Source organism: Phyllopteryx taeniolatus, chromosome 15 (genome assembly GCF_024500385.1).
Source record: "Phyllopteryx taeniolatus isolate TA_2022b chromosome 15, UOR_Ptae_1.2, whole genome shotgun sequence".
In the NCBI taxonomy this organism is placed as follows: Eukaryota; Metazoa; Chordata; class Actinopteri; order Syngnathiformes; family Syngnathidae; genus Phyllopteryx; species Phyllopteryx taeniolatus.
In genome coordinates, this window is record NC_084516.1 from 10,444,265 (window position 1) to 10,469,830 (window position 25,566).

The window sequence follows — 25,566 nt, forward strand, 5'->3', positions numbered from 1 at the left end:
TCTGTGTATCGTATGCTTTCCGGTATCTATTTCTGAAGAACATATGCAGAGAGTAATGCACTGTGCAACATTCAACATACATTAATTAAACCATAGTAAATTTAAATTGTTGTTAAACTGTTAATCTACCCATTTCCAGCGACTTACCATCCGAAATACTATCCGTCACTTTGTTCGAAACATAGAATTGTGTCTTGTACTTCTAGTTGCTCCAACAATTGTAAAATGTAGTCAACATTGTGTGATAGTTCTGGTCTTTTTTGTTGTTGTTGTTGTCCTCGTATAGTGTTCTGACTTCATGACTCAGGCTTATAAACAGTTGGATTGGTGCTGCAACACCAGAGCCTTTGGAGCTTTGAGTGTGGCTCCAAACTCTGAGCGACAGCATGTGACGATAGCTAGCAGCTGCCACTGTCACTCACAATGTTAACACACATTGAGTGAGCTGGTCAGTGTTGAACATGGCTGTCTGACTACGACGGTACACAAGAAACTAGAAGGCATGACAATATAACCACAGGCCTTACAACATAAGAAACTTTGCCCTGGTGGCTCAATTCCGAGCCAGGATGAAAAGTATTGAACTCATTTCAGTCTTCAAGATTCTCTCTCTTCTGGTTTTGGTCAGTTTGAGTAATGGCATACAGAGAGGTAAGTGGAGCCTCCAGATGTTGAATGTTTTTAAAGTGACTGTTTAAGTAGCAAATGCAGTTATCAGTGAACATAGCGAAGCGGCACCATACCCCTTTACGTTTCTTTCAATTATAATAATCATCACAGTAAAATGTAGAAATGAAAGTAAATATCATGAGATGGACCCTGTTTTGCGGCTGCAGTATGTTTGCTATGTAAAGTCTTCAAATGCGTGTACAGTATGTCACCCTGAGATCACCTGCTGATCACCACATCCCCCAAGGGCAAGGGAAAAGGTGTTTATTGACCAACATATTTTAGATACTACTAAATCTATCAAGAATATTAACCTACTGGGATGGTGCTGCAGCATGGCATGATTGGTTAGAGAAAAGTTACTCACTCATATAACTTAATGTAACTAGCCTATCTGAGTTGAATGTGAACCGTGTGTTTAATTTGCTGCTGCATGATATAAACATTTGCATTCTGTTTGTCGTGGTACAGATACATTTTCTGAATCCCCATTAATAAGATACACATTTTTATCTACTGACATGAATAAGAGGTCCACTATTGAGGGAAAGCATGTTGTTAAATACTTTTAAAAGCGATATCTGTTGTAACTGATACAGGCACTAGACAAATGCCTGCACTGTCCACATTAAAATTTTCTTTGAGCAAAGATACAATGGCTCAGAAAAAAGGGCTTCAAATTCGGACGCACTCTCCTTTGATATTGATATTGTTACAGATACAGGTTAAACCGAGTGGGGATAGTTATGGTCTGACTGACTGCAGCTAGAAGGATGTTCACACTCAAAATATCAGTTAATAAGTTAAAAATTAAAATTGTCATAAGCATCAACATTTTTGGAAATACAGTACTTCACTTTACTTGGTTATTTAGATTCACGCTTAAATGATGGGTTGGCACCCAAAAGCCCCAATTATTTTTATACATTAGAAGCAATTAAAAAGTCAATTTTACATAAAGTGTGCCCCCTGCCATATACAGTAAATTCTGTTCTTTTATTTTTATTTTTACTGTGAAGTGAGAAGCAATGGGAGTGACATGATAATCTAAGGGAAACACTGCTCGGCTTTTTCTTTTTTTTGGGGGGGGTCTTTTTTTTTTTTTTTTTTTTTTGTAATGATGACTCCCAAGAACACGAAATGGAACTCATTGAAATGTAGGAAAGAAGTATACATGTCTCTGCCCCGGAGTCTGATTTGGCCCGTCACAACAATTTATGTGACCCACGAAAGCAAACAGTGGGTCTACTTCATGCTTTTTTAAAATATATAAATATAGTTATTCTTTTAATTTTGGCAGAAAATCTGAAAAAGAAAAGTGATTTATTCACTCTTAGCAGATATCGCAAGCATTATTTTAAATAATTTTTTAATCCTCAATTGAACAATAGTTGAATGCTTAAATATTTGCTTGCCACAATCTTTTTCAATGACTTTTCATGACGTCAGATTTCAAATTCATTTTTTTTGTTAACGAGACATAAACAGTAATAAACAAATTCAGGGTAATTTTGCATTACATGACATACATTTGTATGGTTTTCACAGGCATAACAGCCATCATGATGTACAAACTTTAAACTATGGGTTTATGTGTAATGTACAGAGGCATACTGTATGTTTTTCGGAAAATTGGCCAAAGATTTAATATGATTTTAAGGTTTAGTTGCAGTGATTATAGCAGAACAAAACCACTTTGAGGCTGTGTTTTAGGCTTTTTGGACATTCTGAAACGCATTAGACTCTCTTACGCAAAGATGCTGCAAAATAGCTGCATCAGAGTTATCACAGAAGACCCGGCAATTATTTGCCTTTGACTTTTAAATGGCGCTACTATAAGTGATGCAAGAGACTGCTCCAACTGTGTGCACTTTCACAGAGTGACGCATCATCGTACGTGTGCATAATTGATGGTGTCAGTGCCAGTACCTAGTGTCTTCTTCTTTTCTTGTCGGCTTGTTCCGTTAGTGCCTAGTGTGATGAACAAAATATTCTGGACATCAACACTTGCTGGGTGGGGGAAGTAAGTCTCTCATTCCACACTGGTGCTGATACTGCTTAAACAAAACATGGAGAAAAAAACTACTCATGTGACTGATACCTTAATCATGCATAAATGAAAACCAAATGGAATGTCCAACAGAAAATATACCCTCCAATTTAATCTTACTTTCTGACTGAATGAATGCCATGAATAAAATAAATGTCAACTGTTCCTAATGCAGACTCAAACCAGATGTGTGTGTTTGTTTTGTCCATTTTATTCCTGTCGTCTGCACTGTTTGACCATGAAAGCATCGCTTCTGTTCTATTTAACAGTAATCATCAAAAATGTGAAATCGGTATTAATCTTAATCTAATTATCATCTGCGACTAGATTGAATTACACATTGGAAATTTCTGTAAAAATCAATATGATATATTATGCTTGTTGGTAAGATGGTTGTTACTTTTTCAGTGTTTTTCCAGAAGACAAACAAGTTGTGTGTTTTGTTGAACTGAGTTGGCTCTTCTTACGATTTACAAATCAAAAAGTGTGCGAGCAAACATAGTAGAATTTGTACTTCCTGACGCAATTCAGTTGTTTTGCATGACTAAGAACTCAACAAGTAGCCACTAATAAGCTAACATCTGATTCTCTGCCACAAAAATAAATAATCTCTTTATTGCATGACAGCTTCAAATGGAAATACTGTACAACTGCTAATGTGACACAAAAACTGGAAAAAATCCTGGGGGATGAATTATAAATGACCACAAAGACCAAAGGAAATGGAAATTCAAGGCTATCCATGTGCTCTACAAACAATTATGCCGTTTTTTTCATCAATATTTGGTGATTTTCCAGATGTGGTCCATCTGGTGCAATTTTTTTTTTTAAATGCTATCCATCAGGAATCTATAGCAAAACAACGTGACCCACCATTGTGAAAATCCCTTTCAAGTACATTGCACATTGGTCCTTAAATCTAAAAGCCAATGTCAACATGCAAACATTGACTTGGTTGGACTAGAATTATTATTATTTTTTTTCTTTCTTAGTTTTTTTTAAAAGCCGATGCTCTCTGATAACTGTACAGTATGCACTGCAAACTGTAACTTAAAATCTTACTGAGATATTTTTTCACTTCACTTTGACCTCGATTAAAGTTATTATTTTGAAACCACACTTTGATTTCACGTTAGTTTTTTATTTCCAGTGGCCCTCTTTCAGCAGTAGTGACCAACAGTTTATCCCAAACAAAATACATCTCATCTTGTCATATTCATTCCTTGTCTTTTACATTCTCTTTTTGTTTTCATTAATTCTGTTTTCTACTTTTTATATTCTCTTCCGTGCATGAGTTCATATGAAGTTTAATGCAAACCTGAAGTCTCTGATCAGATAGAGGTGGATGTGATTTCATCCCTCTGCTACTAGCACTGTCCATGTTTGTATTGCTGTCTCTTACAATATATTCCCCAGACAAAAAAATAAAATATCTGATCACGAATACTGTGTTATAATCTCTTGATTTCTCTTGTCTGGTAAGTTAATTTTACTTCCTACAATAACTGAGATATTTCACAATGTCTGAGTGAAATTACCAGGCTGACTTAAACATTAATGAAAAATAAAAAGTATTTTTTCTGGTGGCCGACTGGTTAGCACATCTGCCTCACAGTCTGAGGACCCAGATTCAAATCCGGCCTGGCCTGTGTGGAGTTTGCTTGTGTTCCCCGTGCCTGTATGGGTTTTCTCCGGGTACTCTGGTTTCCTCCCACATCCCCAAAACATGCATGGTAGGTCAATTGAAGACTCTAAATTGCCCGTACGTAGGTGTGAATGTGAGTGTGACTGGTTGTTTGTTTATGCGATTGCCTGGCAACCAGTTCAGGGTGTACCCCGCCTCTCACCTGCGGTTAGCTGGGATAGGCTCCAGCGTACCCGTGACCCTAGTGAGGATAAGCGGTGTTGAAAATGGATAGATAATTTTCCTGATTAATGCAACATAAAAACATCCTACCCTCTTTCTACTTAGAACAAATTAAACACTTTCTTGATTTGATTTCTGTATAAGTATAGTGGCATATTTCATAGAATATCGAATAGAATGAATCTAGAGTCTTTTTGTTTTGTAATTTACAGCCGACATACATAAACAAATGTAATGTGTAACTGAGATGAGTGAATTGTGAATTCAAATAGTTCTAATCTAAAACATTCCTTTTTGACAAAAGTCTCTTGTAGGAGTGGATGTACATGCTCTGCTGGATCGTGAGGACATCTTGAGCCTTGAGTCTGAAACATTTGTCATGTTGTTCCACTGTTGTTTAGGTGCCCTCGGATCCCTTGAAAGGGGCTAAATCTAAGTTATTATTTATATTATTATTAATGCCTATTTATTGGCAGTGATGTTACTCACTGTCATTAGGTCCATGGACTTGCTTACACATACTCTTTTCACGTACTTTCTGTCTAGCACCTCGTATTATTACATTATTGGAGACAGTGGACGTACTACTGGATCACAACGCAACCTTCATCTGTGAGGTAGAATCCCAACCTTCCGCAGACATCACATGGACCAAGAATAATCAACCAATAATGTAAGTTCACATCTACTATAGCACACCATCTTGGCTAGCACACTGGTCTAGGGAAGACCACCCTAGACCAACTGGCTGAGTGTTATCAAGGGCAACCAAAGACAGCTCGGATTCGCCATTGAGGATGCTGACGAGTTGGCAGAATACTGACATCATTGACAGCCAATGGTTAACCTGATTGGCTCTATGCACGGTGACAGGCATGTCCACACCCATCAAGAGCTGTAATGATGATGAAGATGATGATGATGATGAGCATTTTGGGTGCCCAAAAGATTTGACTCCAGGCTTCTAGGTCTAAACGATTGCAGACTACTAAGATGTACAGTATTTGGGCTGCTGAGTCTTCTGAATTAATTAATGTCGCTCAATAAATTTTAGATTTTTGATTGTCATGACTCATAATCAGCAATCTCCTGCTATTTTGTTGTTTTGTAGCCCAGCATCACATGAAGAAATAATTCAACTTAATCATCCATTCAAACCAATCCAGACGTTCTCCATTGACGTATGCGCATTCATCATCGTCTTTCTGCGTTTATGCCGGATATGTGGAGGAATGCTTTTATGCACATGTGCCTGTTGTTGTCCTGTGGTGTGTCATTACAAAAGTTTGACAGCCATCTCATGAAATGAAAGGCATACTACAGTATTTTCAATCATCAAAGGACATACTGTTCCCAAATAAACAGGGCTTTGGAGAGCTCAGATCCTTAAAAAGTCCAATAGTTCTACACTATCAAAATTCCATGCATTTAAAGTTATTATCACTGGTAGCAGCACACACTTAATAGTAATGTTCTCTCAAGTCTCAATCAGAAAGATTTTACCTTTGAGAGAAAGACTGCAAAAGTTGTTGTGTTGGCTGTGTTGTTATTGGTTGTTCACTGTTCTTTTTTTGTCACACCAGGTACTATGACCCCCGGTACCTTACTCGAGAGCAGGGACAAATGCTTCTTATCCCTCATGTAAGAGAGAATGACAACGGAGAGTACTGCTGCCTCGCCAGTAATGGTATTGGAGAGCCAGCCAAGAGCTGTGGAGCGCTACAGTTAAAAATGAGTATGTCTGCTTCATATCAAAACTGTCTAAAACTCTTTTGATTGTAGCAGTTCAAACAATCGATCAGCAATGATTCCAGAACCTTTTTAGCAGCACTGATGTAAATGTCTTTACTATCATCCCTTTCTGAACCAGAGCCACAAATCAAGCGCCATCCAACAAATGTGACACTTTTGGTTGAGTCCAAAGCAGTATTGCCATGCGTTACCCTTGGTAACCCAAAACCAGACATCACCTGGCTTAAAGAAGATGAGCTTATTAAGGTAAAGTTGAATGTTCCCTACTAGGGGTTTGTTAATAAATGACTCTTACAAATGGTAAATCTCTAACAGGTCAGTGACCGTGTCAATATTCTTGACTATGGCGCACTGAAGATCAACTATATTCAGAAGGAAGATGCAGGACAGTATCGATGTGTAGGCAAAAATAGCTTTGGTTCGGCATTTTCCAAGCCTGCCACCATTGAAGTACAAGGTAAGTATTCAACCTTGGTTTTGTAAACTATAGATACAATCTCCAAAGTTCAATGCCCTAAAACCTTTGGTTAGATTTGGAATGTAACCAAAAGTTGGCTACAAAGCTGCACAAAAACTTATGAAGGTTCTCTTGTACTTTCAATGATCAGTGAATAGAACATAACCAACTATCATTTGTAGGACAAACTGTACATTTCATGAAATGTTTTACATTTTTGACAGATTTCTTTTAAACAATCTTTTAAAACAAATAATTATGTCTGGAGTGGGGAACATCCTAGCTATAGAAATTTTTGTTGGTTTTTTTTGGTGCACAAATTCAAGGATCATGTGACTTATGAAACTGCAATGTGCAATGTCATTATGGGAATCATTATGGGAACCTTTTGTTTGTATTTTGACATGAAAAAACACATCCACAGTTAACACATTCATCCATCCATTTTCTATACTGCTTGTCCTCATTAGGGTCATGGGTGACCTGGTATCCCAGCTGGTACACCCTGGACTGGTCAACAGCCAATTGTAGAGCACATATGAACAATCAACTATTCACTCACATTCACACTTATGGACAATACAAAGACTACAATTGACCAAACAACATGCATACGTGGAGAAAATCCACACAAGCATGGGTAGAACATTCACACTCCACTCAGGAAGGCTAGGCTAGAGCTGAGACTTGAAAGCCAAACCTCAGAACTGTGAGGCAGATGTGCTGCCTAGTTAACACATTCAGTATAAATTATTAAAATTAGCGTGGCTGTTAAGATCTCCAAAGACAAAATATGGACATGCTGAATAGTGTTCAAATGACAAAGTTGTTGCAGATGTTAGGGCTGAGGTATTTACAAAGTTTGTACAATTCTGGCATTGGTACATTTGTTTGTAAACCTCATGTAAATCTCATCCTTGCTCCACCGTGAGCAGAGCTTTAATTAGCAGGAAATAACAGATAACACATGGTGTTGTAAAAGCGAAGAAGGTTGCTTTTTCTTTAACTGTTTTCAGGAGGCCAAAAATGAGGCATTTACAACCCGTGTCTCGTAAAGGTTTCCTTAAACTAAAAAAACAACTGTGAATACACTACCCTTTTCTATGCTTCCATTTTTTGTAGATATATATATACTTGTACGTGTGTGGTCCGTTTGTGGCATGTGCAGCTCCAGCCCGAATCCTGAGAGTTCCCAAGGAGAAGAGAGTAGCGTATGGCAGCCAAATATCTCTGGAGTGTAATGCCACTGGAAATCCGATCCCCACCATCACCTGGTTAGAAAATGGGAATACTGTGAGTGCACTGCACGGGCCTCCAGACCTATGCAGTAAACTGTCTGCCGGTTTGAGCAGATTTCTATTTTTAACAATTTTAACACGCGGCACATGTTGGTCACAACCTGTTTTAAAATGGAACCTCAGTTTTATGATACTGAACTTTGAACTTGTTAATGAGTATTATTGTTGTAACCATTGGAAAGTAGTTCACAAAGTCTGTGCATGCTTTTTATGCAAATTTAAAAGTAAAATTTGCACTAGCTTGTCATGGAGAATCTAGGATGGAATACAAATGTCGTAGAACATTCCTGACCTAAAACAATGATGGACTCTGACATTGTGTTTGAAAGTTGAACTATTTCTTGTACTGGGATCAAAGATTTTGCAAGGCTGTTTTCATTAGGAAATCTGACAACTTGTATGAGACATTTTGTTCACTATGAATCACCGAAAGGATATCCAAATTTAAATGTTTTCTGATAATGTGCCAGTACATCTATAGTATTTACTTATTTTTCCACTGGGAGGTACAGTACACATATACAGTGGATACAACAGACCGCATCAGTAGTTACACTTGCATGATACAATGCAAGTCAATGTAAGTATAGCATAATCACATGGCAAAATGAATAATGCTCTGCTTTGATTGACACTGTCAGGGAGCTATTTCAATTTGGTGCAGGTGCTCTTCATGTGGTGGTTGATGAGTGCATAACCGTGTACACAAAACTCAAAAGGACTGAGTCATATTTAGTGACTCAGTGAGCTGGATTCTCAAATGATTTATGCGTGCATCAAATCTAATAACAGTATGAATACATTCTAACGCCACTGGAATGGTTTGTTATAATCATCACCAGCTTTACAGTACAAACATGTTTGTGACATCTAGACAAGGCAGTTTGCATGAATCATACCAAAAACAAGCTTTCAGTTTTAAAAGTCCAAGTGTGTATTTGTGGATACGCTCCAACGAGAAAGCAATGGTTTGATAATTTTCTGAATTGACATGGAAATACTCAATAATTTAAGAAATATTCTTTTGATTTTTGTGGTGGTTATGGGGTCGTTGTTCACCAATGCTTTTAAGGGGCTTATAGTGAGTATTCAATGTAATGCAATGATTCATTGTTCACTGTCAATTGTAATGTAATTCGAGCATAGTTGAATTTTACTATTCGACTAAAAATGAAGTTGCCAGCAAGACCAGACATTAAGTGTGGTATTGTGGGCAGACATAGACATCATAATGTCTTGGTGGGTTTAGGTGCTTTAGAAATTATTCCTTGCCAGTAATGCTTGTAAATACAGCATGTGTGTGTGTGTTGACTAAAATGTTGCATCTCTCAATATAAACAACATACATTTGGTGTCACTGCGAACACTTTAATACCATAAACAAGATTTAACCATTTCAATGGTATTTAGTTAATATTGCACTTTGTTCATGTTTGCCCATGCACACGCTTTATAAACATCCATCCATCCATCCATTTTCTGAGCCGCTTCTCCTCACTAGGGTCGCGGGCGTGCTGGAGCCTATCCCAGCTATCATCGGGCAGGAGGCGGGGTACACCCTGAACTGTTTGCCAGCCAATCGCAGGGCACATACAAACAAACAACCATTCGCACTCATTCACTCCTATGGGCAATTAACGTACCATGCATGTTTTTGGGATGTGGGAGGAAACCGGAGTGCCCGGAGAAAACTCCCGCAAGCATGGGGAGAACATGCAAACTCCACACAGCCGGCGCCGGGGATTGAACCCCGGGCCTCAGAACTGTGAGGCAGACGCTCTAAGCAGTCGGTCACCATGCCGCCCTTTGTAAACATATCACCTTTAATGAAAAAGTTTTTAAAAATTGTTTTTGCCAACTTTACACCCAATCTAATTGAGACAACATCCCCATTACCTTTTTGTGGAGGATGAGAAGATGAGTTAAAAATAGACCGGGAGCACCTAGACAGACTGATACTGTATTTTGGAATTTCCACCAATTTTGTGTCAAACTCAACCTTTTATGACTCACTTTTATGACTATATTTTCTCAAAGATGTATCATTGTACCCGAGTCTTACTAATTTGAAAAACTATAATCTGCTCAACGCAATTGGTAACTATATGCAATACTCTGTTTTTCCCCCCATTGAAGATTTCAGGTGCATCAGTCGATGAGACCTTGGTGGGAGAAGTGGTTTTGTCAGTTCTTAGGTTAACAGTGAATAAGCCAGCTCTTTACACTTGCTTAGCCTCTAACAGACACAGTGCAGGAGCCAACACTGTCAAAGCAACCGCTAGAGTGACTGTTGCAGGTAAATATTTAATTCTACACTTGGATTTTTGAATAAATTGTTGCATTTATCTGCGGAGCATCAACTACTTAACTCTGAGTCTTGTGTTGTGTTAGCTGCCAGTCTGTTTGACATGTGGCTTCAGCTCTTCTTTTTTCCCCCCTGCGTCATTTGTTTCTTTTTCAACCCCCACCCCTGCACCCCATAGTCAAGAAAACACATGCTGACCACACACAATGACCAACCACTTGCTGGTTGTTAAGTCCCTCTACAGACCTATGCATTGTTAGATTAGCATCATGTTTGATATTCTCTTCCAAGCGAGACTAAATGCTATGCCTCTGCCTTCTTTCTCTTCTCTTCTTTTCATGCTGGTTCTCCTTCAACCAACATCTTCTGGATATTGCCACTTCCCTATAGAATGGAGGTAAGTCACTGGAATGTACCCTTGCTGCAACCCTTCTTGTGTATCAATCCTCTAAAGTCACACAGTGGTTAAATTTACACTTCAAGCACCATGTCAGGATTAACTAGGGGTTCAATACTGTATCGTCTTTTAGGATTTTTGTTGTCTTATATGTTTGGTCTTTCATTCATTTGTGCAAACTGTTTTTTTTAGGTCACAAAATAATTATGTTTTGATAAATCCCAGCCAGAGTATGGACCTTCTAAAACCCATTTTGTGTTTTAGCTTTTCTCCTTTGTGTGACATCTGAGAATGTACGTTTTACTCACAGTATTTGAACTTAGAATGTTAATCTTCTAATGCAAGCCTGTTGTATTTTGTCCAATGACCAGCGCTGGTTTCAAACAAATTTAAGGATATTTTTGTTGTCTGGCCCTTATGATATCACTTTTCAGTGTATTTTCATTGGGCAGTCACGAGTGCAAGATGGAGCTAGACACACTGCCGTTTGTTGCTTGGTTGACAGAAAATTGTTACTAACGTGTAAGAATGCGATGTAGTCGAAAAGTAAGAAAACAATTTAAAATGTCTTCCATTACAATAGACCTGCTTCTGTCGCTTCTTTATTGTGTATCTGTAATGGTGTCCTGCTGCTATGTTGACACAATTCATGTAGCTCACTCAGCTAATAACATCCTGCCGACAGACTGCCAATCGAATCACGAGTCTGATGAGGATTAACAATCCTATCCATACTATGTTGAACCAACTCTACTGTACTTTGCGGGAACTCTTACATTTCAGATCGGCCACTTTTCATTTCTGAGGCTAAACTGTGCAACTATTAGTATGATGTTGCCCTGCACAAAGGCAAGCAACAGGAGACCAAGCTGGCCAGGTTTTTCACTTTTATATGGCGTCTAATCAATTTGTGTATGCTCATATAATTATTGGCTTACCAAAAAAATTTAAAGTATATATTAAAATATTACCTATTTAATCCAACTAAACCAAATCAAAGTTTCTATAGCGCTTATCCTGTTCAGGGTGACACAATGTACCAAGGTACATAGAGGCTGAAAACCACTTACCTCACATTCACACTGATTGAGAATTTAACCCACACTGCCGGCACCAAAGTCTGGGGAATTTACCATTACACCATCCATGACCCACACAAAACCATCTGGTTTTACTCAGTCTAAAGATGTTTGGTTGAGAATCTGATTTCAATTCGCATTTCTTTCTATCACTAATATTGACATACTGACAGGGAGCCGCTCCTGATGTCAGCATATGGTGCGAGTTTGAATGTGAACTTTGCTAAACCTCAACATGACCACAATTACCACATGTGGACAGTGAAACTGCAGACAGTATGAGGAAAAAGAGAATAAATGTTTTGTGACGATATTCCGCTTCAACCTTTTCTACAATAGTCGATCTACAACCCGAATTCCAATAAAGTTGGGACATTGTGCTAAACATAAATAAAAACAGAATACAATAATTTGCAAATCATGTTCAACCTATATTTAATTGAATACACTATGAAGACAAGATGTTTAATGTTCAATCTGCTAAACTTGATTGTTTTTTGCAAATAATCATTAACTTAGAATTTTATGGCTGCAACACGTTCCAAAAAAGCTGGGACAGGTGGCAAAAAATTTGGTCCCACAGGTGAACAGGCTAATTGGGAACAGGTGGGTGCCATGATTGGGTATAAAAGGAGCTTCCCTGAATTGCTCAGTCATTCACAAGCAAAGATGGGGCGAGGTTCACCTCTTTGTGAACAAGTACGTGAGAAAATAGTCGAACAGTTTAAGGATAATGTTCCTCAACGTACAATTGCAAGGAATTTAGGGATTTCATCATCTACGGTCCATAATATCATCACAAGGTTCAGAGAATCTGGAGAAATCACTGCATGTAAGCGGCAAGGCCGAAAACCAACATTGAAGGCCAGTGACCTTCGATCCCTCAGGTGGCACTGCATCAAAAACTGACATCAATGTGTAAAGGATATCATCACATGGGCTCAGGAACACTTCAGAAAACCAGTGTCAGTAAATATAGTTTGGCGCTATATCCATAAGTGAAACTTGAAACTCTACTATGCAAAGCAAAAGCCATTTATCAACAACACCCAGAAACGCCGCAGGCTTCTCTGGGCCCGAACTCATCTAAGATGGACTGATGCAAAGTGTAAAAGTGTTCTGTGGTCCTGTGAGTCCATATTTCAAATTGTTTTTGGAAATTGTGGACGTCATGTCCTCCGGGCCAAAGAGGAAAAGAACCATCCGGACTGTTATGGACGCAAAGTTCAAAAGCCAGCATCTGTGATGGTATGGGGCTGTGTTAGTGCCAATGCCATGGGTAACTTACACATCTGTGAAGGCCCCATTAATGCTGAAAGGTACATACAGGTTTTGGAGAAACATACGCTGCCATCCAAGCAACGTCTTTTTCATGGACGCCCCTGCTTATTTCAGCAAGACAATGCCAAACCACATTCTGCAAGTGTTACAACTGCGTGGCTTTGTACTAAAAGTGTGCCGGTATTAGACTGGCCTGACTGCAGTCCAGACCTGTCTCCCATTGAAAATGTGTGGTCCATTATGTAGCGTAAAATACGACAACGGAGACCTCTGACTGTTGACATCAAGCAAGAATGGGAACGAATTCCACCTACAAAGCATCAACAATTACTGTCCTCAGTTCCCAAACATTTATTGAACGTTGTTAAAAGAAACGCTGATGTAACACAGTGGTAAACATGACCCTGTCCCAGCTTTTTTGGAATGTGTTGCAGCCATAAAATTCCAAGTTAATGATTATTTGCTAAAAACAATCAAGTTTAGCAGATTGAACATTAAACATCTTGTCTTCGTAGTGTATTCAATTAAATATAGGTTGAACATGATTTGCAAATTATTGTATTCTGTTTTTATTTATGTTTAGCACAACGTCCCAACTTCATTGGAATTGGGGTTGTACAATATTCACACATATATAAACAGTATGTGTTTTAAATGTATTTTGTACAGCTGCTTGCTCCAATTTCTGAAATAGAAACAAAGAACAAACTGTTGTAGCAACATGGTATCAGAACTAAATAATTATGAGAAGACCAGTATTGAAAGTCTGCTAACGTATTGCCACATCTGGACACTGGATGCAGACAGAGTCATGAGAAAAATATTAGAGAGATAACGGTCATTGTGGGATATGGTAGATTTATGTGTTAGTTTTATGTTGATGCTATGATTTAATAACTAACCAGTGTTCCAGCCTCTCCGGGAGGCAGCATCTGGAGTTTGTAAGAGTCACTGTAGATGCAGGTTGAGAGGAAACGGAGCGAACACTGCCAGACAGGCGGTTCAGAACGACATCATATGTGAAGCAAATGCAGATCGTAACCATGCTCCTGCAGAATCACCAACTTTTTGCAAGAGCATTTATTTTGTTACTCTTCAAACACCATCCAAAGAGTTATAACATTTACCTTTTAAACACTTTACTTTCAATAGAATACAATAATATATGTTTTAATATTGTCAGACAAATGCCTGTCCCCATTTGTATGGATAAAAAAAAAGGCACATCACTAATGAAATAGCATTTAATTCATCATCTATCCAGATGAGGCTATCCTGTTAAGTGTGGGTAATGACTTGGCTTTTTTGGGGGCTGTTTTTACCTCCAACTACAGTTGATAAGACAACAGAGTAAATACCATCCATCCATCCTACCTGGAGAAAATCTGTGCCAGCACAGGGAGAAAATGCCAACTCACACTGGCCGAGATTGGAAACAAAATCTCAGAACTGTGACGCAGGCGTTCTAACCACTCGTCCACAAAGTTCAATTCAAGTCTATTAATTGAATGAATTCTAAACATATACAAAATAAATAAGACTTTTTAGATTGTCATGCAACTTTTTAATGCATGTCTCCCTCACATTTCTTGACAGACTCTACAAGGGCGTTGCAGGCTTCTGCAGTGCGTATCGCAGGGATGTGTGCCGCACAATTTTACGGGAAGATTCACTGGTTTTCTTCAACAACTCCATCTCTGACCCTGAGGACATGCAAGAGTATCTGGTTCAGAGCTGGTGGACAGAATTAGAAGGACTCAGTATACTATGTGGCCCTGCTGTGCGTTCACTTCTCTGCCATAACGCCTTCCCTGATTGTAACCCATCAGGGTTGGGACCTGCACCTAAACCTGTCTGCAGGTAACCTTTTTATGCATATGCCTTATATGAGCAAACATATTTACACACATAAATGAATTAATCTAGGGAAATATGACAAGAATCTGTGCTACCGTAAAAGGAATCCATATTCTTACTTCTTTGTCCTAAATCTGTCCCAGCGGACAAAGGACATTCATATGTGATTTTCCGAAAAAGATAATTGCCTACGCTATTTTTAATTTACTGAATAAAAATGTGCTTGCTAATAATCGCTAAGAATTTCTTTCTTGTTTTACGAAAATGTTAAAATATGATCTGTGCAACTATGCTATTATGCTAACAATATGATTGAATTAATGGCCCACACAGAGCCCTGACCTCATCCCCATCAAACTAAAAGTGTTACCAGTTCCTCTTGTTTGACACCAGTAATTTTTGAGAAATTCTCTTCTGGATTAAAAATAGGCGAATGTTCTCAGAGACAATACAAATCTTTAAGAAAGTCTTCCAAGAAGCATATACCAGCGTTTCTTCTTCTGTTTTTAGGTTTCCTAAATTGTTTTTAAATAGACCAGACAACGGTTTTACCTCACGCCAAAATGTTATGGAAAATCTCCCTTGATGAGTGGATGTTATTACTGTTCAATGTTCTCCTTCCACTTTATGTAGGTTTCTGGACGTGTTAATACAGTTAGTATTTATGGTCACATATATTGTCGAAAACAAAGCGGCAACAATGTAATGAATGATCAAATTTGTTTGCCTTTTAATACAGGGAGCACTGCCTTGCAGTGAAGGAGCTGTATTGTCATAAGGAATGGCTGATACTGGAGGGCAGCATGTCCGTCCAGCCTGGACACTACGGTTCTGCCACAGACTCACACAGTCCCCGTTTGCTGCTGCCCAAATGTCAAGCTTTACCCAGTGTCCATTCAGACCCTGATGCTTGTACTCGCGTTCCTTTTGTGGGTAAGTTCGCATTCACTATAACAATTCAGTATGTGCAGCGTGTTCCGTTGCAGATTATATTTTACAATTATTTATTCATATAGACTAATTATAACCATTTCTACAAACAAGTGTTCTTCCCATGACCTTGATTGATGAGTCAAGATTAGTAATCTTACTTTTCTATATTTCAGACATCAACACAGATCAAATAACAAGTAAGTGTGGATATAGCTCAGTAACAATTATTAACCATCTAAAAATTCACAACTTTTCTGTTTGGTATCAACAGCGACATGTTACCATGACAGAGGGCGTTTTTACCAGGGTAGCATGAATGTGACAAGGTCAGCGATACCATGTCAGCCGTGGGATCGACAGGTACTCATCTGCATGTGTGTACTCTATACAAACACTCCCAATCGTCTAAAAGCTTCTTTATGTTTTTATGTCTTTGCTCACTAAAAATGGTCTCTTCAGATGAACTCTTGCTTCTCTCCCGTGCAGTTTGTGCCTGTGTGTGTGTGTGCGTGTGTTTGTGTGTGTGTATAGAGTACATGTGAGTGTGTTTGCCAGGTCAGCAGAGAAGAAGAGAAGAGAGAGAGGATCACAACTTGTTTCTGGAAACAATTAGCTTTCACACGCAAATCTTGCAACCACTATCGCTAACACAGAAATTCTCTCATTTACTCACAGAGCTGCACACGTTCGTGCATTTCTTGAACATCCGTATGATTGTAACGACATCCTTTGCAATGACGCAATTCTCTGCAAATAGTTTAATCTCTGCTATCCATCATAAATCGATTCAAGTTTGGCTAAAACTTTTGATAAAGTTAAGTTTCAAACTAAATTAAATGGAGAAAGAGTAGGATTGTTGTAATGATATTTTTCATATTGTGGCCATCTTTTTCAGTGTGACATTTTGACTGGGAAAACGTCTGCGACAGAACGCTTCCCTTTAAAGACAACCTGAGGATGTAGTGAAGTTCTTCAAAAAAATTAGATTGTTAAATTCAAACCTAACAGTGTCAATTAAATTAAAACCTCTTTTACAGTGTCAATCAAAACAAAGGAATATTATATTTGTAAACGCTGAATTGTTGATACAGCTCTCAAAGGTTTTCATAGATTGTATACCGTTGTCTTCGTCTCACATCATGGTCATTTCACAAGAAACCCATCTGTTACAAACGAGTGATAACTACCGTTAGATTTTAAAATATCATTTACATGCTCACGATCATGGTAAAGATTTTAAAGTAAATTCCTTACAGTAGATATCAGATACTGTGTAGTGTAATGCATATGCACAGTCTTACAATCTGCACACCATAATGCTTTGTATGGTTCTTCTTGAGCATGTTCAGCACTGTTGTGTCTGAGTGCCTTTTGAGTTTCTAAAGAAGCTCTGCAGCCAAACCTCCCCTTGAAGTATTGAAACTACTGCCAATGTTACATTCAGTTTTACAGTCATTCATCCCTTGTCACCTCAATAATGCAGTGACACGTTATGAGGTAGTGTTTTACATCTGTCTACAATCTTCATGTCTTATTGGGATTTGTCACACGTTATTTGATGACCATAGCTAGGGGTGAGTGAAATAATCAAGTTTTAGATCCAATAATTCTTCAATAATTAATCATTGAATATCATGACGCTGGTGGAATGAAATGAATGAAAAATATAAAACACTAATGAGCGATAGTACGGTGATATATCAGACGGTCCACAATAATACTGTTGTTTTTTTCTACACTACAAAAATTGAGTCACGATATTCAAAGACTGATAGCGACTAATTGAAATATTCATCACAGTAAGCAAACATCTTTGGCATCGCTGGGAAACTTCACTCAGGTTCATTCAGTTATTGCAGCCAATGCACCTTTTCGCTTCCTCACTTGTGATATTTCAAAGCACTGCTCATGCTGTATTGCGCACCAGATGTTCAATATTTAAGTTGGCTCTTTGTATTGTAGAAACTCTGCAGTTATCAAAACCTAACCTTCCCCATTGGCCCTCAACAGGGTCTCTGAAAAGGTTATATTTACAAGGTCCACTTTTCAGTTTGTTCTGAAAGTATGATCTTTTGTGTGTGTGTGTCCTTGAAAGTGTTGTAAAGTCTGTAGAGACTGTTCTTTTTATTAGACCACAGATACAAGTAGTTTAAAAGTCCTGAAGGATTAGCCTCATAAATGTTAAACCACACGTCTTTCACCATTTTATGTATCATGTACATGTATTATAGCAGTCTTGAAATATTGGCTGGATATAGGATGGAAAACAAAGGTGCAGGCCCCACTTCTTTACTGAAGCCACAGTTAATGTAAGTCTTGAAGTAGTTGGGCTTCAGGATTGGAGTTCCTGTGGAGCTTCTTGACTGAGCGAACATGTAATTTTCCCTTGGTATTAAAATTAGTATGGTTTAAAAAAAAAAAAAAAAAAAGAAGATAAAGAATTCAAGTATGTCTATGCTATATCTTGTCTTATAGGTTCCCCACCAGCACCGCTTGTCTGTGGATGCCATTCCAGAGTTAAAAAACTCTGATAACAACTGCAGAAACCCAGCAGGAATCAGCGATAAGCCATGGTGTTACACCTCAAATCCTAACATACGCTGGGAGTACTGTGCTGTACCACAGTGTGGGGAAGGAGGCACAGGTTCAGGTAACTCCTGTTCTCTCTTCCTCAAGAATATGATATGAGGTACTTAAAATGGTCAATGCAGACTCAGAAAACCGGCGATTAGGATGTTGTGAAGCGTGAACTCACTGGAGAGGTTTCTGACCATCACAAGACTTCCAACGGCCAATTATGGCTCTTCACATGTGGCATAAGAAACCACAATGGAGCAGACTAAAATAAACAAAGAGGTAGCACAGGGAGAACATGCAAATTTCACACATGATAGCCTGAGTGAGATTTTAACTTTCGACTGAGACACACTGACCTAGTCTTACATGTTCATGTTATTAATATTAGTGTCATCAATCAGTCTTTTTCATAATTTTAGAAGAATGTTCATACTTTCCCTTTTCTGTTTAATTTTCATTTTGATCATTTCTATCTATCAGGCTATGTGTCAGTGATGAAGCAAGAGCCAGCAGGCCCTCGTCACCTCCCTCCCACAACCGCATCATCTCCAGCATACTCCATGTCTGTCATTGTTATCATTCTGTCTGTACTTGCGACCGCGGTCTTCCTCACCATCGTGATCCTCGCATGTCGCCGGCGCAGAAAACAATGGCGACAACAGGAACGGTAAAATCAAAATGTGATGGTGAGTTCTTCACTGCACAATGTGTTCCTTACTAAATCTATCTTTGTACAGGGCAATGGAGACCCCAACAATGACCGCTCTTCCTTCAGAGCTCCTGTTGGATCGACTTCACCCAAACCCCATGTATCAGAGGGTTCCTTTGCTTCTCAATTCCAAGCTACTAGCGCTTGAATACCCCAGGAATAATATCCAATATGTTCGTGATATTGGAGAGGGAGCCTTTGGGCGAGTTTTCCAAGCAAGGTAAGTTTGAATTAAACCTGGGGAAGATGAATAAAAACAAAGGTTGGAGTGATAAAAACCTCTATAAACATAACCAAATTCCTGTCTTCTAAAGATGACTGGTATGGATTCTTGCAAATCCCTTCCAATATTGTGAGGCTTCAAACTGATAAAGGCTGGTCAAAAAATGTCCAGACCAATCAGCATCCCTTGAGGAGGTTAGGGTCGTTTATGTGTACCAAAAGCAAGAGAACAACTGCAGAATAAAGCGCATTCAAATAGTTGAGAGTGCAATTCGGACATGTTGAGGAGAGCTGTCGGAGGTGTCTTATTAAGTAAACACTGAATCGTGTCTTTCAGACCAGTCTCTCTAGCATAAAATGAAATATATCTCTGTTATAGGTTGGATAGGCGCTCAACTTGTATGCAAAGTTTTTTTGCTTCAGTGTTTGTCCATTTATTTTCCATGATTGAATGCTAATCTGAAAGTATAAAGTTTCTCTTCAAAAAGGAATTCAGGACAACCAGGAGTAGCAAGAGATGTTTTTGTTCTCCTTGGATATAAAATTTAAACTTTTACCTCCAATACCTCAAAGTTCACAGATTTTTCTCATTTATGATTGGCCACAGTCACCTTAGTTTTAAGCTTTAGTCATTATTAAAATGGGAAGGCTATACATCGTAAGATAAAAACAATAGAGGGCCCCCAATAACCGCAGCAATGTGGTATGCATAACAAAATCAACAATACCAACATGCAGTATTATAACATTCATCCCAATGAGTCAGTTTCTAAGCAGATTCCATCTTCGCAAACTACTGTATAAAATGGTAAATGTAAACACATGATTTGTGCTTCTATAGAAGCTATTGGTGTGTTGTTGGTCACAATGATGTGATGTCCATCATCCAAGCTGATAATCCAAAGACTGGGTGCTGGAATGGTGCAGGAAATAAACACCCTAGGAAACAAAACACAAATACTGACCTTGAATCAGACTCCTTCTAACCTATCCAGACATTCAATACTTCACATGTAAGGAAACAAGGGATTAATTTGCAATTTGCTTTTAAAACTATTGATAAACATTATCTCCTTAACCGAACCCATGCACACCCACTTTACCACTTCTTTTAGAACATGAGGTCCTTTACATTTTTTTCCTCACAAAGGGCAAGTCAGGTAAGAACAAATGCCTGCATAGTACACGTATTCAAATTCATAAAATCCAGAAATAAACTGATTCAGTATGCACAAATACACACACAAATCATACACAGAGGTTTAAACAGACCAGAAAAAAAAAAGATATTCACAGACAAGGTTTAAACTACAGTTTACTAGTGTGAATTTAAGACCATTTTTGTGTATGCACAGTTTAAATGTGTCTATTACAAATACATAACTTTTTCTCAAAATTTTCCATGCAGATGGATGTGGTAGCAGAAGAAAAAAATAAACTGAAAGACTTTTAGTCTTTAAAATACCCTCTCTGAGAGGGTATTACATATGCTGTATTTGTGCATAGTGTTCTTGAATGTTTGAGTGAATAAATAATTGTTGCAGAGCCCCAGGCTTGCTACTGATGGAACCTTTCACAATGGTTGCTGTGAAGATGCTCAAGGAAGAAGCCTCCCCAGACATGCAGAATGATTTCCAGAGAGAGGCAGCACTCATGGCTGAATTTGACCATATCAACATTGTGCGACTTCTGGGTAAGTGTATACATGTGGGCTGAAACCCGGGTTTAAAAAAAAGGCAGAATTCACACCTGGATTTCTCATTTTGTGACTGAATGCCAGCATATTCACTTAAAAAGGGGCAGAGAGTAAACACAAAACCAGATCTTGGGTAACTGACACGGAAAAATAAAAGAATGTGGCAACCACTGTTTTTAACTGATGACACGGTGCATACTTTTTGTACTTGCTAGATACAGAAGGCAAAGTTTGTTCTTTCATTACTAATGTAAACGTCAATTTATGTGGATTAATTTAATTCCCTCAATGTCTGTGTGTACCACAAACTAAATCCATCAGCGAGAAACAATTACTTCATTAGAAGACCACATGGGTATGACTTATTCAATTATTCAGTAGGCTTTTACTCCAAAAGCAAGAACTCGAGATTACCTCATATTTATAGTATCAGGCTCTTTAGATGCACATACTAATAGCGGAGTTGATTTTTTTCAGTTAAAATATTTGCTTTATTTCATTGTGGATCTATAAAAGCCTCGATAGATACACAAACACCACTCAGAAAAAGTTAGGGATATTGCGTTTTCGTGGGAAATTACAGGATTACCCTAAAATGCACTATAACACTTACAGACGAACTTAATCTGACCTTCATTAAAGTTTTCAATGCATGTGTCCAAATGTTCACATTTCAGTACTTTTTTGCAGAACTTGCTGTTTTCTAACAATGAGCTGAATGGCAAAATTCACAATAATTGAACGACGACATTTTCATACCGAATGATACATATGTAGCTGTATACAGATGTTTTCAAAACTTTGTGAATTCCAGGCTTCCAGACAGCTTTAATAATCTATTCGTTTTATGTGATCCAATTACAGAAACAACCGAGTAGACAGCTGTTTCTATATAGAGCTCAAGTAAAGAAGTGCTTTGTTGGAACCTGAAACTATGATTTAATTAGCTTTTTGTTAGGTTTTATTGGTGCTGCCAAAGACATGCAGAATGCTAAAATTCTCATTGTGATTTTAGATAATTACCAGTAGTTTTTCTGTAAAGGTTCTACACATGCACAAATAGTGCAGCAGACACTTCCGGTTTCATAATTCTTTAAAATATCTGTAAATACTGGTGCAGAAGAACACAAGGATAATTTATAATTTGGCAACAGTTACAGTCACTGAGCTACTAATGTGAAACTGTAGATCCACTATGTGCTGGAGTTTATTTGTGAACGTGCACACATCACAGATGGTTTCGTCTGTGTTTATGTCTACACCAAATGTTTATTTACCTTTTCCCCGTGAATGAAACCATTCTATGATATACCGTAGAAGAGAAAATAACTTGAGTTATTGAGATTAATCACATCACTAATGTGCTTATGTGGGTGAGTATCCCTGTTTGGTCTTGCAAACCTCTGTGGTGGGAAATCGCTAAGATCAAAAGCTGACTCACATTATCAAAAGTGAACTAAAAAAGCCTGTATGCTTTCACTCCACAGGTGTATGTGCAGTGGGTAAACCTATGTGCCTGATGTTTGAGTATATGGCCCAAGGTGACCTCAATGAGTTCCTGCGACGTCGGTCTCCAACACAATGCGTGCGAACGCTCAGCCTAGCGAGCCTATCGGGTCGCAGTTTTTCTTCGGAGATGGAAGCAGGGCTCCTCTCTTGCCCTGAGCAGCTGTCAATGTCCAAACAGATTGCCGCAGGGATGGCCTACCTATCGGAGCGCAAGTTTGTCCATCGAGACCTTGCAACAAGAAATTGCCTGGTCGGGGAGGAAATGGTGGTGAAGATTGCGGACTTCGGCCTCTCCAGAAACATATACTCGGCTGATTACTACAAAGCCAATGAGAACGATGCCATACCGATTCGCTGGATGCCCCCAGAGTCTATTTTTTACAACCGTTACACCACTGAATCAGATGTTTGGGCATATGGCGTGGTGTTATGGGAGATTTTCTCCCACGGCATGCAGCCATACTATGGCATGGGACATGAGGAAGTTATTTACTATGTCAGGGATGGTCATATCCTTTCCTGCCCTGAGAACTGCCCTCTGGAGTTATATAATCTAATGAGGCTTTGTTGGAGCACACACCCATCCGATCGGCCTAGCTTCAGCAGTATACATCGAATTCTGGAGCGGATGGATCATAACATGCAGAGTGCCAATGCTGACACTGAGGCTGACTGCTAATTTTTTTATACCTCCAACAAACCATTGGGATGGGATTAAATTTCCCACCAAGACACTGCATAACTTCTGATACTCAGCATTCACAGAATATTCATATTTTAAGGTTGTATTAGTAATTTATTGAACAAGACACCAAAAATATCTTTCATATTTTATCACTGTTTGTCATAAAATGTATGAATAATTTTGCAGAGCTTTTCAGATTAGACTCCAATAACCGAGGTGCACAAGTTTAGAATATTATGAAGTCCTGACAGGAAAACCCCAATATAGTACATGGAACAAAAACAAAACATTCACACTTTGTTAAACCATTCTGACATCTCAGTTCCAACTTTTCAAAGGTTGAAAGAAATTCCACATTGCTTTTGTTCCCGTGATACCTGGTCAGTCAGCATGTCTCTTATTGATGGCCACAATAAAGACAACGGAAAACAGACTTGCAATATCAGAACTATTTAAAACTGTAGAAACTCTCAATTTGTAGCATGATGAAGGTTCGTCCTTTTGGGTGCTAGTGTGATTATACAGTATAAGATGAGTGGTAGTAATACCACTCTGCAAAGAGGGTGAAACAACAAGTTTAAACACTGTGACAAATAGGCATGCAGTATGTTTTTGTGTGGCATTGAACTTTAAAATGTTGCTGGCAAACCTCGCACACGTAACTTGACCCAGTGGCACTGATTCACTTTAACCCATGCTCTTGTTTTTTGTTAATATGACTATAATTCCATCTGATGCATTGTAGATTATTCTTATATTTTATTTCTGTGTTGCACATGTGTATTTGTATTAGCACACAAATGTTATTTGGCCATTGCCATTGCTATACTGTACATATATCTGGACAACATTTACCCATATATTTCTCACGCATCAAAATACCCAGGTAAACATGAACAACAGTCAAAATGTCTATCTTTAATTAGAAGAAACTCATGAATATATAGGAACTGTTTACTTTAGCAAATGACACTTGTGGCATTCTTTAGCATAATTATGCTGAGTCTAAGCAGTTTTGTAAATTATAATTGTTGGTAATTATTGAAAGTGTTTAACCCGTTATATTGATTGCCTTTCAAAAAATCTAATTTAGGATTATAGTTGCTATATTTAAACTAAAACGTTTTCTCCCTTGTGTGTGAACAATGCATTTGTGATTTTTGTTTTAAATAATATACAGTATTATGCATTTAATATGATGATCTTTGTATTGTTTGCAAATAAAAAAAGAAGTCATTTTTACATTTGGTAAGATTATGTGATTTTGTCTTCATTTTATACTGCAAGTATGTTGCAAAACATATCCTTTCCTGTTTTGTTTTTCCTCCTACCACAGTTAAAAACAACTTTGATATTTGTTCTAGCACACATGGACAGTTATAAATAAATGTCCAGTTTATACTTGAATTTGTAAAAGAAAAGTAAGAAGGCAGACAAGCTGATTAAATATTTTTCTTATTTTCTTACTTTGTACAAAAGTGCCATCCATGTGCCTTCATTTCACCAGCTCTCACATTCTCTGCACTTTGCTACCTCTTACAAAATAAATGGAAACCAGAGGTCCCTGAGTCTGCTGCTGTGTCTGGTGTGGGGTTTGTTGTTAATGTGTGGCAAACTAGACGAAAAGAATCTAAGTCCACAGACATGGCCACAGCAAATGATACGTGTACAAAAAAATAAATTTTAAATGCTATTTTCAGCATTATTTTGGAATTGAAGTGTGTACTGAAACAACCACATAATACTATGGTAACAAAATAAAGTATGTTTTTATTTTTATCGGGATTGTGCTGGTATTATTGATAAAGGTATCTTAAGAACCAAGGTGCAAGTAAAACGTTTAACACTGTAAATATTGTACAATATATATCATATGTGGAAGAACTTTACCTTGTGAATTTTGCAGGGTTGCGTTTTCACCACAAGATGGATCAGATGAGTCAAAAGCATACAGCAAGAATGCTGTCAAATGGGAATCAATTTATAGAATTTATTTATAAGTTATAAATAACATGTTTCATTGTAGGCATGTGTCTCACTTGGTGTGTGAGTTTAAGTGAGTGGGTTGGGAATTAGGATGTTAAGCGTAAACTGTTTATAGAGTTGGCTGTGTGCAGTTTGGCCTCTTCTTCCTGATCTAAATTGTTGTCCACACTTTTTCCCCTCCCACTCCTTTTTCTGTCTGCACTTTAGTTCTGTATCACTGAACTCAAGCGGTTAGCC

At 38.2% G+C, this 25,566-nt stretch overlaps 1 protein-coding gene across 1 annotated transcript; it reads left to right on the forward strand.

Moving 5' to 3' along the window:
- The first annotated feature begins 165 nt into the window (after window positions 1-165).
- Window positions 166-24,860, forward strand: musk (muscle, skeletal, receptor tyrosine kinase). The gene is made up of 17 exons (XM_061747843.1): window positions 166-651; window positions 5,133-5,259; window positions 6,170-6,321; window positions 6,457-6,584; window positions 6,654-6,795; window positions 7,964-8,088; window positions 10,230-10,389; window positions 10,789-10,795; window positions 14,752-15,015; window positions 15,752-15,945; window positions 16,119-16,142; window positions 16,217-16,305; window positions 18,421-18,595; window positions 19,003-19,189; window positions 19,260-19,451; window positions 20,998-21,146; window positions 22,637-24,860. Exons 1-17 carry the CDS (start codon window positions 570-572, stop codon window positions 23,335-23,337), a joined length of 2,898 nt encoding a protein of 965 aa, XP_061603827.1. The 5' UTR covers window positions 166-569; the 3' UTR covers window positions 23,338-24,860.
- The last annotated feature ends 706 nt before the right edge of the window (window positions 24,861-25,566 follow it).